At 36.2% G+C, this 12,632-nt stretch overlaps 1 protein-coding gene across 3 annotated transcripts in view; it reads left to right on the top strand.

Annotated features, from left to right (window-relative positions):
* Positions 1–12,632, top strand: part of SWT1 (SWT1 RNA endoribonuclease homolog) — a 123,006-nt gene that overhangs the window by 70,694 nt on the left and 39,680 nt on the right. For all 3 annotated transcript variants that reach the window (XM_007989172.3, XM_037985811.2, XM_037985810.2), the window contains one exon: positions 1,008–1,139. In XM_007989172.3, the coding sequence (XP_007987363.3) occupies positions 1,008–1,139 (132 nt within the window). The remainder of the gene's footprint in view (positions 1–1,007; positions 1,140–12,632) is intronic.

Here is a 12,632-nt window from a genome sequence, read left to right as displayed (position 1 = left end):
GACATTCTGAGATTCTGGGTGAATATAGGAATTATGGGGGGACACTATTCAAACCAAGCACAATGTGTTTTGGATTTTTACATTGTTGTCCTTATGTTATAAAGTAAATTTTCTCTACTTTTATTTTTCTATTTCATAGGTGGCATAAGCATCATTTTAGTAGTTTGGTGTTTTGTGTGTGTGTGTGTGTGTGTGTTTGTTTTGTTTTGAGACAGGGTCTCACTTTGTTGCCCAGGCTGGAATGCAGTGGCACGATGACAGCTCTCTGAAGCCTCGAACTCCTGGGTTCAAGTGATCCTCCCACCTTAGCCTCCCAAGTAGCTGGGACTACAGGCAGTGCCACCACGCCTGGCTAATTTTTAAATTTTTTTCTAGAGACAAGTTTGCCCAGGCAGGTCTCAAACTTATGGCCTCAAGTGATCCTCCCTTCTCGGCCTTTCAAAGTGTTGAGATTACATGGGTGAGCCATCATGCCCAGCCTAGTTTGGTATTTTATCAAGTGACCAACTTACATTTAACTTACATTTAACACTGTTTATATTGTTATACATTTAAGGTGTTACTAATTGTTACCTGATTGTGAATAACTATTATTAATTTATGATAAATTTATACAAGTGAAATTACTAGGATAAACTTCTAGTTTCAACAGGAATAATCTGATCTCTAATTTTTTTCTTCATCCTTCTCATCCTGAGTCCTGACTTGAATGCATATTGATAGCATTACTTCTCCTCTATCTCTTGTGGTCTCTTAGAATGAAACAATATCACACAACTTTCATAGTATTACTTTAGATTAGACCTGTATAGTATCTGAACTAGATCCTTTATGTGAATATTATCCCAGACTTTCATATTTCACTATCTTTTACTTCTAATTTAAATAGATCAGCATTCTGAGAGATTAATGATAATAAATACTACTTTATACATTTGCAACAGAAATACTTGAATTATGTTAAATATGTATGTATACCTATGAGTATCTTTTTTTCTCTATTTTAGCACGGATGTATTTCAGAGATTGGGCTCAAATTCAGCTCTGACTACTTCAAATATAGCATCATTTGAAGAAGCTTTTATATATCTTCAAAAGTTAATGGCAGCTGTGAGGGATATTCTTGAAGGAATTCAAAGGTAAACGCTTTATTAATTTTAAAGTGTTATTATTACTTTTCTCTTTCTCCTAGGCTTACCAACTTTTTCAGAGTTGCTAGGAGTCACCTAGCAAATTTTATAAACTAATGGCTTTTAGATTCAACTGTTTCTCCTTCTTCTGCCAGTAATCCCTATTTCTAGTTGAGATCACAAGAATGTTTCCACCTTTTCCCTTTCTGGAAAAAATATACCAGCTTGTAAACTTCATGAACTTTTTCATTATTGTATAACTATGACTCCTAGAACAGGGCCTGTCGTGTAATGGGCACTCCATACTTATGGAATAAATATATGTTAAGGTAATTATCATTGCTCTTGAGAACAAATATGTTAATATTTTTAATGCGATTTTTTTCTTTCAATATAGTTTTACAGAACTACAAACTGAAATAAGTTTGAAAAACAACATAGTTGCTGGGCATGGTGGCTCACACCTGTAATCCCAGCACATTGGGAGGCTGAGGCGGGTGGATCACTTGAGGTCAGGAGTTTGAGACCAGCCTTGCCAACATAGTGAAACCCTGGCTTTACTAAAAATACAAAAAATTAGCTGGGCATTGTGGCAGACACCTGTAATCGTAACTACTTGGGAGGCTGAGGCAGGAGAATCGCTTGAAGCTGGGAGGCAGAGGTTTCAGTGAGCCGAGATCACGCCATTGCACTCCAGCCTGGGCAACAAGAGTGCAACTCCATCTCAACAACAACAACAACAACAACAACAACAACAAAAAGGCAATATAGTCTTATGATGCTTTGAAATTTATACACGTGATTATTTAAAATATTTGTGATGCATATGAAAAATATAGTGCCTGAAAGCTATAGAATAGACCTTGGCACTTTATAGCATGAAATCAAGTGCTTTCTTCTGTGGCACTAAAGGAGGATACTTGTAATCTTTGCAGTTTTATTATGTACCAAGATTGTCTGACCTGAATTAGATATAGAGGTTGATAACACAAAAATACGGTTCTTTATAAATTAAAACAAAAACGAAACTGAGTTGATTTTGCTATGTTCAAGTTTGAGAAACTTGAATTTTCAAAAGTTCTTTTTTTTCATTTCTCTTTAATGGTTCATGGAAACTATTGTTAATATACAAGGCATTTTTGTCTTGTTAATCTAGAAGGCATTTTTGCCTCTTTTTGGATCACAGTTGGCCTAAATAATTCTTAAAATAAAAAGTTATCTAAACCTTCTGCCACTCTTAAGTTATTAATGAATTTAAAGTATGGCAGATCCTAATACAAGTTAAATGTTACATCTGAATGCAACTAGTCCCTTTATAATTTAAAGCCTTGTTAAAATAAGAGTGGCTCTATAAGGGTGAACTATTCAGTTCTGATTTTAGCTATGTAAAAACTTTTGTTCACTCTAGATTGCATAAAAACCATCCTTGACAGTGTATTTTCTACAGAAAGTAAGGCTATAAATCTGTATTTAATAAATCAGCAGATGTTCCTTGAGCACCTGCTATACTTGGTGTCATACTAGGCACTGGAGACCAAAGAGAAATAAGATGTGACCTCTGACTACAAACAGCTGTAGAAATAATTCAATCATATTAAAACAGATCTTGCAATCAAAAGATATTAGTATTTTAATAGGGATATATATATATTTATATATATGCAGTGGCAGGAGGAAGGGTTGGCAAAAGATGAGGCTGGATTGAGGTTGGAGGATCGTGTCTCAAGCCATGCAAAGCAGTTTCCATTTTATCTGATAGGCCAGTATTTCGGACATTCAGAGCTGTTAATTATGTGCCAGAAGTGTTTCTGGTTCAAAAAACTTTGGAAATAGTGTGTACTATACCACCTTCTGGGGAAATCACTTGTATTGCTAGCATATTAATGACTTTGTAAACCTCTGCTGTAAGGAAATCTTTTTAATTTTAGGAACTTTAAAACATATTGATACCTGGATCCTCCATCCCAGAGATTCATATGTAATTAGTCTGGGGTGTGCCTGGCAATCAAGATTTAAAAAATTTCCCCAGGTAATTCGTATGTGTCAGTAAGGTTGAGAACCTCTAGCCTATATGCTTATTTAGTGGTTCTCAAAGTGTAATCACAAGACCAGCATCGTCACCACATCTAACTTGTAAAAAGTGCAGATTTTCAGGCCCTCAGATTTATTCAATCAGAAACTCTGGGCATGAGGCCTACAGGTCTGTGTCCTCTAGGTGATTCTATTCAAGCTGAAGGCTGAGCATCACTGGCCCAAGTGATTCTCAGCCCTAGTGGCAGACTATAATCACCTGGGAGTTTAAAAAAATAACAGTGATCTTTTCAAAAAAACCAACTCCTGGATTCATTGAGTTTTTGAAGGGTTTCTCGTGTCTCTGTCTCCTTCAGTTCTGCTCTGATCTTAGGTATTTCTTGTCTTCTGCTAGCTGTTGAATTTGTTTGCTCTTGCATCTCTACTTCTTTTAATTGTAATGTTAGAGTGTCAATTTTAGATCTTTCCTGCCTTCTCTTGTGGGCATGTAGTGCTATAAATTTCCCTCTCCACACTGCTTTAAATGTGTCTCAGAGATTCTGGTATGTTGTGTCTTTGTTCTCATTGGTTTCAAAGAACATCTTTTTCTGCCTTCATTTCATTATTTACCTAGTAGTCATTCAGCAGCAGGTTGTTCAGTTTCCGTGTAGTTGTGCAGTTTTGAGTGAGTTTCTTAATCCTGAATTCTAATTTGATTGCACTGTGGTCTGAGAGACTGTTTGTTATGATTTCCATTCTTTTGCATTTGCTGAGGAGTGTTTTACTTCGAATTATGTGGTCAATTTTAAAATAAGTATAGTGTGGTGCTGAGAAGAATGTATATTCTGTTGATTTGGGGTGGAGAGTTCTGTAGATGTCTATTAGGTCTGCTTGGTCCATAGCTGAGTTCAGGTCCTGGATGTCCTTGTTAGTTTTCTGTCTCATTGATCTGCCTAATATTGACAGTGGGGTGGTAAAGTCTCCCACTATTATTGTGTGGGAGTCTAAGTCTCTTTGTAGGTCTCTAAGAACTTGCTTTATGAATCTGGGTTCTCCTGTATTAGATGCATGTGTATTTAGGATAGTTAGCTCTTCTTATTGCATTGATTCCTTTAGCATTATGTAATGCCTTTCTTTGTCTTTTTTGATCTTTGTTTGTTTAAAGTCTGTTTTATCAGAGACTAGGATTCCAACCCCTGCTTTTTTTTTTTGCTTTCTATTTGCTTCCCAAATATTCCTCCATCCCTTTATTTTGAGCCTATGTGTGTCTCTGCAAATGAGATGGGTCTCCTGAATACAGCACACCAATGGGTCTTGATTCTTTATTCTGTAATTGGGGAATTTAGCCCATTTACATTTAAGGTTCATATCGTTATGTGTGAATTTGATCCTGCCAGTATGATGCTAGCTGGTTTTCTTTGCCTGTTACTTGACACAGTTTCTTCATAGCATCGATGGTCTTTACATACAATTTGTATGTTTTTGCAGTGGCTGGTACCAGTTGTTCCTTTCCATGTTTAGTGCTTCCTTCAGGAGCTCTTGTATAGCAGGCAACTAGCTAGACTAATAAGAAAAGAGAGAAGCATTAAAAAATGCAATAAAAAATGATAAAGGGCATATCACCACCCATCCCACAGAAATACAAACTACCATCAGAGACTACTTATAAACACCTTTATGCAAATAAACTAGAAAATCTAGAAGAATTGGATAAGTTTCTGGACGCATATACCCTCCTAAGACTAAACCAGGAAGAGGTTGAATCCCTGAATAGACCAGTAACAAGTTCTGAAATTGAGGCAGCAATTAATAGCCTACCAACCAAAAAAAGTCCAGGGCCGGACGGATTCACAGCTGAATTCTACCAGAGGTACAAAGAGGAGCTGGTACCATTCCTTCTGAAACTATTCTAAACAATAGAAAAAGAGGGAGTACTCCCTAACGCGTTTTATGAGGCCAGCATCATCCTGATACCAAAACCTGGCAGAAACACAACAAAAAAGAAAATTTCAGGCCAACATCCCTGATGAATATCAATACAAAAATCCTAATAAAATACTAGCACACCAAATCCAGCAGCACATCAAAAAGCTTATCCACCATGATCAAGTCGGCTTCATCCCTGAGATGCAGGGCTGGTTCAACATATGCAAATCAATCAATATAATCCATCACATAAATGGAACCAATGACAAAAATCACATGATTATCTCAATAGATGCAGAAAAGGCCTTCGACAACATTCAACAGCCCTTCATGCTAAAAACTCTCAGTGTAACTCAGCATTGATATAACGTATCTCAAAATAACAAGAGCTATTTATGACAAACCCACAGCCAGTATCATACTGAATGGGCAAAAACTGGAAGCATTCCCGGCACAGGACCAGGATGCCCTCTCTTACCATTCCTATTCAACATAGTATTGGAAGTTCTGGCCAGGGCAATCAGGCAAGAAAAAGAAATAAAGGGTATTCAAATAGGAAGAGAAGAGGTCAAATTGTCTCTGTTTACAGACGACGTGATTGTATATTTAGAAAACCCCATCGTCGCCGGGCGCGGTGGCTCAAGTCTGTAATCCCAGGACTTTGGGAGGCCGAGATGGGTGGATCACGAGGTCAGGAGATCGAGACCATCCTGGCTAACATGGTGAAACCCCGTCTCTACTAAAAAATACAAAAAAATAGCTGGGCGAGGTGGTGAGCACCTGTAGTCCCAGCTACTCGGGAGGCTGAGGCAGGAGAATGGCGTAAACCCGGGAGGCGGAGCTTGCAGTGAGCGGAGATCCGGCTACTGCACTCCAGCCTGGGCGACAGAGCAAGACTCCGTCTCAAAAAAAAAAAAAAAAGAAACCCCCATTGGCCCCAAATCTCCTTAAGCTGATAAGCAACTTCAGCAAAGTCTCATTATACAAAATCAATGTGCAAAAATTACAAGCATTCCTTTACAACAATAACAGAGAGCCAGATCAAGAGTGAACTCCCATTCACAGTTGGTACAAAGACAATAAAATACCTAGGAATCCAACTTACAAGGGATGTGAAGGTCCTCTTCAAGGAGAACTACAAACCATTGCTCAAAGAAGTAAGACAGGACACAAACAAATGGAAAAACATTCCATGCTCATGGATGGGAAGAATCAATATAATCAAAATGGCCATACTGCCCAAAGTAATTTACAGATTCAGTGCTATCCCGATCAAGCTACCATTGACTTTCTTCACAGAATTGGAAAAAACGACTTTAAATTTCATATGGAACCAAAAAAGAGCCTGCATAGCCAAGACAATCCTAAGCAAAAAACAAAACAAAACAAAAACCTAAACAATCCTAACAAAGCTGGAGGCATCACGCTACCTGACTTCAAACCATACTAGAAGGCTACAGTAACAAAAACAGCATGGTACTGGTACCAAAACAGAGATGCAGACCAATGTAACAGAACAGAGGCCTCAGAAATAACACCACACATCTACAACCATCTGATCTTTGACAAACCTGACAAAAACAAGCAATGGGGAAAGGATTCCCTATTTAATAAATTGTGTTGGGAAAACTGGCTAGCCATATGCAGAAAGCTGAAACTAGATTCCTTCCTTACACCTTACACAAAAATTAACTCAAGATGGATTAAAGACTTAAACATAAGACCTAAAACCATAAAAACTTAAGAAGAAAACCTAGGCAGTACCATTCAGGACACAGGCACGGGCAGAGACTTCATAATTAAAACACCAAAAAACAATGGCAACAAAAGCCAGAATAGACAAATGAGATCTGATTAAACTAAAGAGCTTCTGCACAACAAAAGAAACTATCATCAGAGTGAACAGGCAACCTACCGAATAGGAGAAAATTTTTGCAACCTATCCATCTGACAAAGGGCTAATATCCAGAATATACAAATAACTTAAACAGATTTACAAGAATAAAACAACCCCATCAAAAGGTGGGTGAAGGATATGAACAGACACTTCTCAAAAGAAGACATTTATGCAGCCAACAAACGTGAAAAAAAGCTAATCGTCACTGGTCATTAGAGAAATGCAAATCAAAAGCACAATTAGATACCATCTCATGCCAGTTAGAATGGTGATCATTAAAAAGTCAGGAAGGCCGAGGCGGGCGGATCACAAGGTCAGGAGATCGAGACCATGGTGAAACCCCGTCTCTACTAAAAAAATAGAAAAAAAAATTAGCCGGGCGCAGTGGCGGGCGCCTGTAGTCCCAGCTACTGGGGAGGCTGAGGTAGGAGAATGGCGTGAACCCGGGAGGCGGAGCTTGCAGTGAGCCGAGATTGCGCCACTGCACTCCAGCCTGGGCGACAGAGCGAGACTCCGTCTCAAAAAAAAAAAAAAAAAAAGTCAGGAAGCAACAGATACTAGAGAGGATGTGGAGAAATAGAATGCTTTTTCACTGTTGGTGGCAATTAGCTCAACCACTGTGGAAGACAGTGTGGCAATTCCTCAAGGATCTACATCTAGAAATACCATTTGACCCAGCAATCCCATTCCTGGGTATATATCCAAAGGATTATAAATCATTCCACTATAAAGACACATGCACACATATGTTTATTGCAGTAGTGTTCACAATAGCAAAGACTCAAAACCAACCCTAATGCCTATCAGTGGTAGACTGGATAAAGAAAATGTGGCACATATACACCATGGAATACTATGCTGCCATAAAAAAGGATGAGTTCATGTCCTTTGCAGGGAGATGGATGTCTCTGGGAACCATCATTCTCAGCAAACTAATACAAGAACAGAAAACCAAATACCACATGTTCTCACTCATAAGTGGGAATTAACAATGAGAATACATGGACACAGGGAGGGGAACATCACACAGTGGGGCCTGTTGGGGGGCGGGGTCTAGGGGAGGGATAGCATTAGGAGAAATACCTAATGTAGATGACGGGTTAATGGGTGTAGCAGACCACCATGGCACGTGTATACCTAGATGAGAATCCTGGCCGTTCTGCACATGTACCCCAGAACTTAAAGTATAATAAATAATATAATAATAATAATAACAGTATTCAGGCCCTACCTTAATCCTATTAAATCTGAATCTCAGAATGGGACCTGGTCAGACATTTCTACAGTCTCCCCAAGTGATGTGGGCGGAACCAGTGTTAAGAAGGTTTAGCATGTATTGCTTACATAAGCAGTATCTAAAAGAAATAATTACTTGAATTTTAAGGCTAATATAATTTGTTTCTCTTTCATCTTAAGGACACCTAGCACTAGGGATAAGAAAAGATTGGTAGCTCTGCTACCTTTTAGCATGTGACCTGGGGTAATTTTTTTTTAGACAGAGTGTTACTCTGCTTCCCAGGCTGGAGTATAGTAGAGCGATCATGGCTCACTGTAACCTCAGATTCCTGAACTCAGGCAATCTAACTTAAATAAAAGTATCTGTAGGTATTTGTGTAGAGCAAGGAGGTTGTATTTTTAAACTTTCCAGGGGATTTGTGTGCAGGTGGTGAGAGATCACATTTAATAAAACTAATGCACTTTTTTGTAATGTTACATTAGAGAATGCTTTCTCTGAACTACCAGTAGGGGGCATTGTGAATTAACTGGTTTACTTATTTCACCATTCACTTAATAGGAAACTACAAAATTGTGAAGTTTTTTTTTTTTTTTTTTTTAACCCTGCAGATAATAGGCATTTAAATTAAAATTTAATAAAAGGTAATAATTATTTTTTCAAGTGTGCATGTAGTGCTTAAAATCTTTCAAGAAAGAAAATCATGTTAAAAGAAGCTCAGTTTAAAAAATTATTTTTGCTAAATATTGATTTAAAATTTTGTAAACATTGAAATTGCACACAATTTATAGTGACTGAAAATTAGCATTTTTGATGCTTGCTAAAATGACCTAGTTTCATTTGGTTTTGAGATATATACTCTGGGATTATATGTTAGCTCTATTCCCTTCTGTTTTAAAAATAGTAGATCATATATACTGTTACATTGGGGCTCAATAATCGGGTGACCTTTAGCTTGGCCTTTCAGTTAAAGAAGTGAAAATACATTTGATAGACTAACAGCTTTGGGTTTTAGTTCTAGATTTATCCCCTTGTAGCTGACTTTGGGCATGTCATTTACCCTCTAAGTCACAGTTCCTTTCCTTGTTAAATGAGAATCCTGGTACCTTCTTTAGAAGAGTGTATGAAATGATGTATGTGAAAATACTTTCTAACTATGTTTACATGCCCTAATCTTGCTTTTTCCTTAAAGCTGATATGTTAAGTTTGAAATGTTTAAAATGTGTACTTCAGTTTTAAGAAAGCTCTAAACATGATTGTGGTTAAGATTGGAAATATTAGTGGAGCAGTTGTTGGTACAGTTATACATTTGACAGCAAAATACCTAATTTTGCAAAGTTTGAAAAAGGGTGAGGATTTTGCAAATTCCTGTATTTTCTGAACACTTTCTTTTTGGGTAAGAGAAGAACTTTAATTAGCTTATTTGCTATTTGTTTAGAAATTGCTTCTCTCCTCATCTTTTATACGTATTAATTTGAGGACTTTTGTTAATAGTTTTCTTATCTAACCACTAGATAGCCAAGGACAATGTTGATCATTTTTTTTTCAGATAGACAGAAGTGTTTTAAGATTTATTTTTGGTCAGTACTACATAGTCTTAATTTATACTTTTGTAAACTTATGTCTAGATTGATCAAGTAACTCTTAAGACCACAGAAACCTTTTGCTTAGTATATAAACGTGATAAAGTTTCATTTGGAGCAAAAATTAATTGGAGAGTTGTATTGCAAATTTCTAAAAATAGGGAAAGTTCTACTTTGTGTATTGATCAAAAAACATTGTCTACATATATTTTTGCTTAAACTGTCATCTTTACAGAGTTAACTAAACAGGTCATGTAATCCAACTCTGAGGCGCACTGTAAATGCGTGCAGCTTCAACTTGAAAGCTAATATTCAAAGCAACAGTACAGTGTTTTAGATATGTTTCTGTGTGTGTGAAATAGATAATGAGCTGCCTGATTTAGAAGCTGAGAAGAAGGAGGTTGAAGGTGAGAAACTTTAACTTGCTTAGGTTTTATGTTTGTATTTCATCTTTATAAAATAAGGTTGAAATTATTTTTAAAAAACAAAAGGTAGTATTTTAAATCCAAAAATATACTAGTTTATGCCCAAACATGTTTGGTTTAACATGTAAAACTTTGCATATGTGAGTTTCATGAACTCAAGTAGCTTTATTTGAAATGTTTGAGATAATGAGTGGTTTTTTGGTTTATTATTTTGAATCATATATGGGGTGGGAAAGAGGCAGAGGGAATTTCTATTCCTTTAAAATAACTAGGCACATTTTGAGGACATGCTTTTATATTAAAAGCTATCTCAAGTGTATATAGCTTAGTTTTTTTTCTAGCTGTCATTTTGTTTAGTCGTATTTAAATTTAGCAATAAATGACTGCTAACTGTTGTATTTGGACATGGTCATATGCTGCATGGGCATTTGTACTTCATCATAGAACAGGATTTTGGAAAATAAAACCTCAGTTTCGATTTAGGAAAGGAAAATGATTAATTTTTATGGAGTTTCATCTTCAAAGTTTTAATAACCTCTATCGCGTTCTTGTGGCTTTAGTTTGAAATACTTTAGACAGCTGTTTTTCTAAAATAATTGCAGTCATGAAGTTGGGGGTTTTTTGGTGTGATTTACATATATTTTCTGTTTTATTATTAAACCTATAAAAATTAATTTTCCTATCCCCTACCCCATTTTAACATACGAACAGACCATATATGGTATATTTATGGATTATTTCTGGGAAAAGAAACCTTAAAATCACAGTAGCTTTTCAGATCCACTAATATGCTTCAAAGATACTAATTTTTGCTTTTGAGATAAAATGTTATTAACTTAGCCTCTTTAACTTACTGTAAATGTTGATAGTTGACCTCTTAAGATTTTAGAAAAGGTTATTTAGAATTGGTCATCCTTTAGTTTACACAAAGGTAACACACTTTAGGCTACTACTTTAAACTAGTTGTTGAAACTAAAGGTTCTGTCAGAGGCATGCTAATGTGTAGAAAATAAAGACCTTAAAAACTTCATCCTTTGAAGTTTAGAAGTGATTTTTTAAACTCTGAACTCATTGCAGTGTGCAAAATATTCAGCCATCATTATCTAGAGTGGAGGGGTTTATTCATGTTTGTGTCTGACCTACTTTCTTTGAGGCTTGCTTGGCCTTTTCACTTTTAGATAATTAGGCTTCACCTCCCACCCTTTCGCTAGGGTTTCATGGCTCCTCAGATGTCACTGCATTACCTTCTCAGACTTTCAACACACTCCTTGTCCTTTCACCACCAAGTATATCAGTTGCTTTGTAGAGTAAGAAAAAATAATACAATTTATTGTTTAAAAATGAAAATACTTTGTTACTTCATCCTTCATGCCACCATTTTGTAAAAAACAATTTTATTTTTTATAATTTATTTTATAATCAGCTCCCTAATACTTTGAATGCCTCTAGCACAGAAACCGTCTTACTTTTCTGTATCTGGAGCCTTGTACAGGTAATGACACGTAGTAGATGGTCAGTAAGTGATTACTGAATGAGTGTTTTATAGTCTTTGTGATAGAAGGCGACTTCTTTTAAGGCTGAATGCTAATTGTACGACATTATGACATTAGATGAATAGTTAATGTAGAGGTTTTAAAAGAGGTATAGAAGAGAGATGAGCAAGCTACGAAAGGTTAAAGAATAAGAAAATCAATTTTTGCTCCAATCAATCAGGAGGAAGGAGAAAGACTGGGAGAGAGAGAGAAAGGAGATTAAAAAGGCATTTATGTCTAGAGCAGATGATGAAGCCTCCAGTAATTCACCCAAATGTCTCTTCAGGTTACATTGTTATCCTTGATTACTTTATCAAGGATAGATTATTACTTATAGATTACTCTCTAGATCAACTATGTAAATTAGGGCTAGTAGAAGGAAAGATAGGATCTAGGAAGAGTTAGACTCAAGGAATATAAGCAGACAGTTCTTTTTATAAGATATTATAGACTTATATAACATCATATATGTAAAATACAGTTATCTTATTAATAGCTTTTGTGGTATTGCAGTTTGACAAACGCAGTTAATGTGTATATCAAATTTTATATGTAATGTGTAACAAAATTTTTATTAAAGTAGCTGATAAAATATGTGGCATTCATGTATCAGTCGGACTGAATTTTTCAGTAACCACCTGAGTTTTTTAAACCTGGGTCTGTATGTTACTGAAGATAATAGGTCACCATGACTTAATTTTTAGAATAACTGGATTTCATTTTACATATCTAAAACTCTTGTCTGTGTGTCCCAGCATTTGTCATTCAAGAATTGGAAATAAAGACCTTTTATTTACCTTAAATATCAGCGGAGAAATATCGTAGTTATTCCCACTGCCCCTAGAGTGGACTTAGGTGTTAGTGTTCCCTTGGCCAGTATAATTCAGTTTTGGAT

Source organism: Chlorocebus sabaeus, chromosome 25, assembly GCF_047675955.1.
Source record: "Chlorocebus sabaeus isolate Y175 chromosome 25, mChlSab1.0.hap1, whole genome shotgun sequence".
Lineage (NCBI taxonomy): Eukaryota > Metazoa > Chordata > Mammalia > Primates > Cercopithecidae > Chlorocebus > Chlorocebus sabaeus.
The sequence above is the reverse complement of the archived record's forward strand: the minus strand, read 5'-3'. Positions and strand labels throughout refer to the sequence as shown.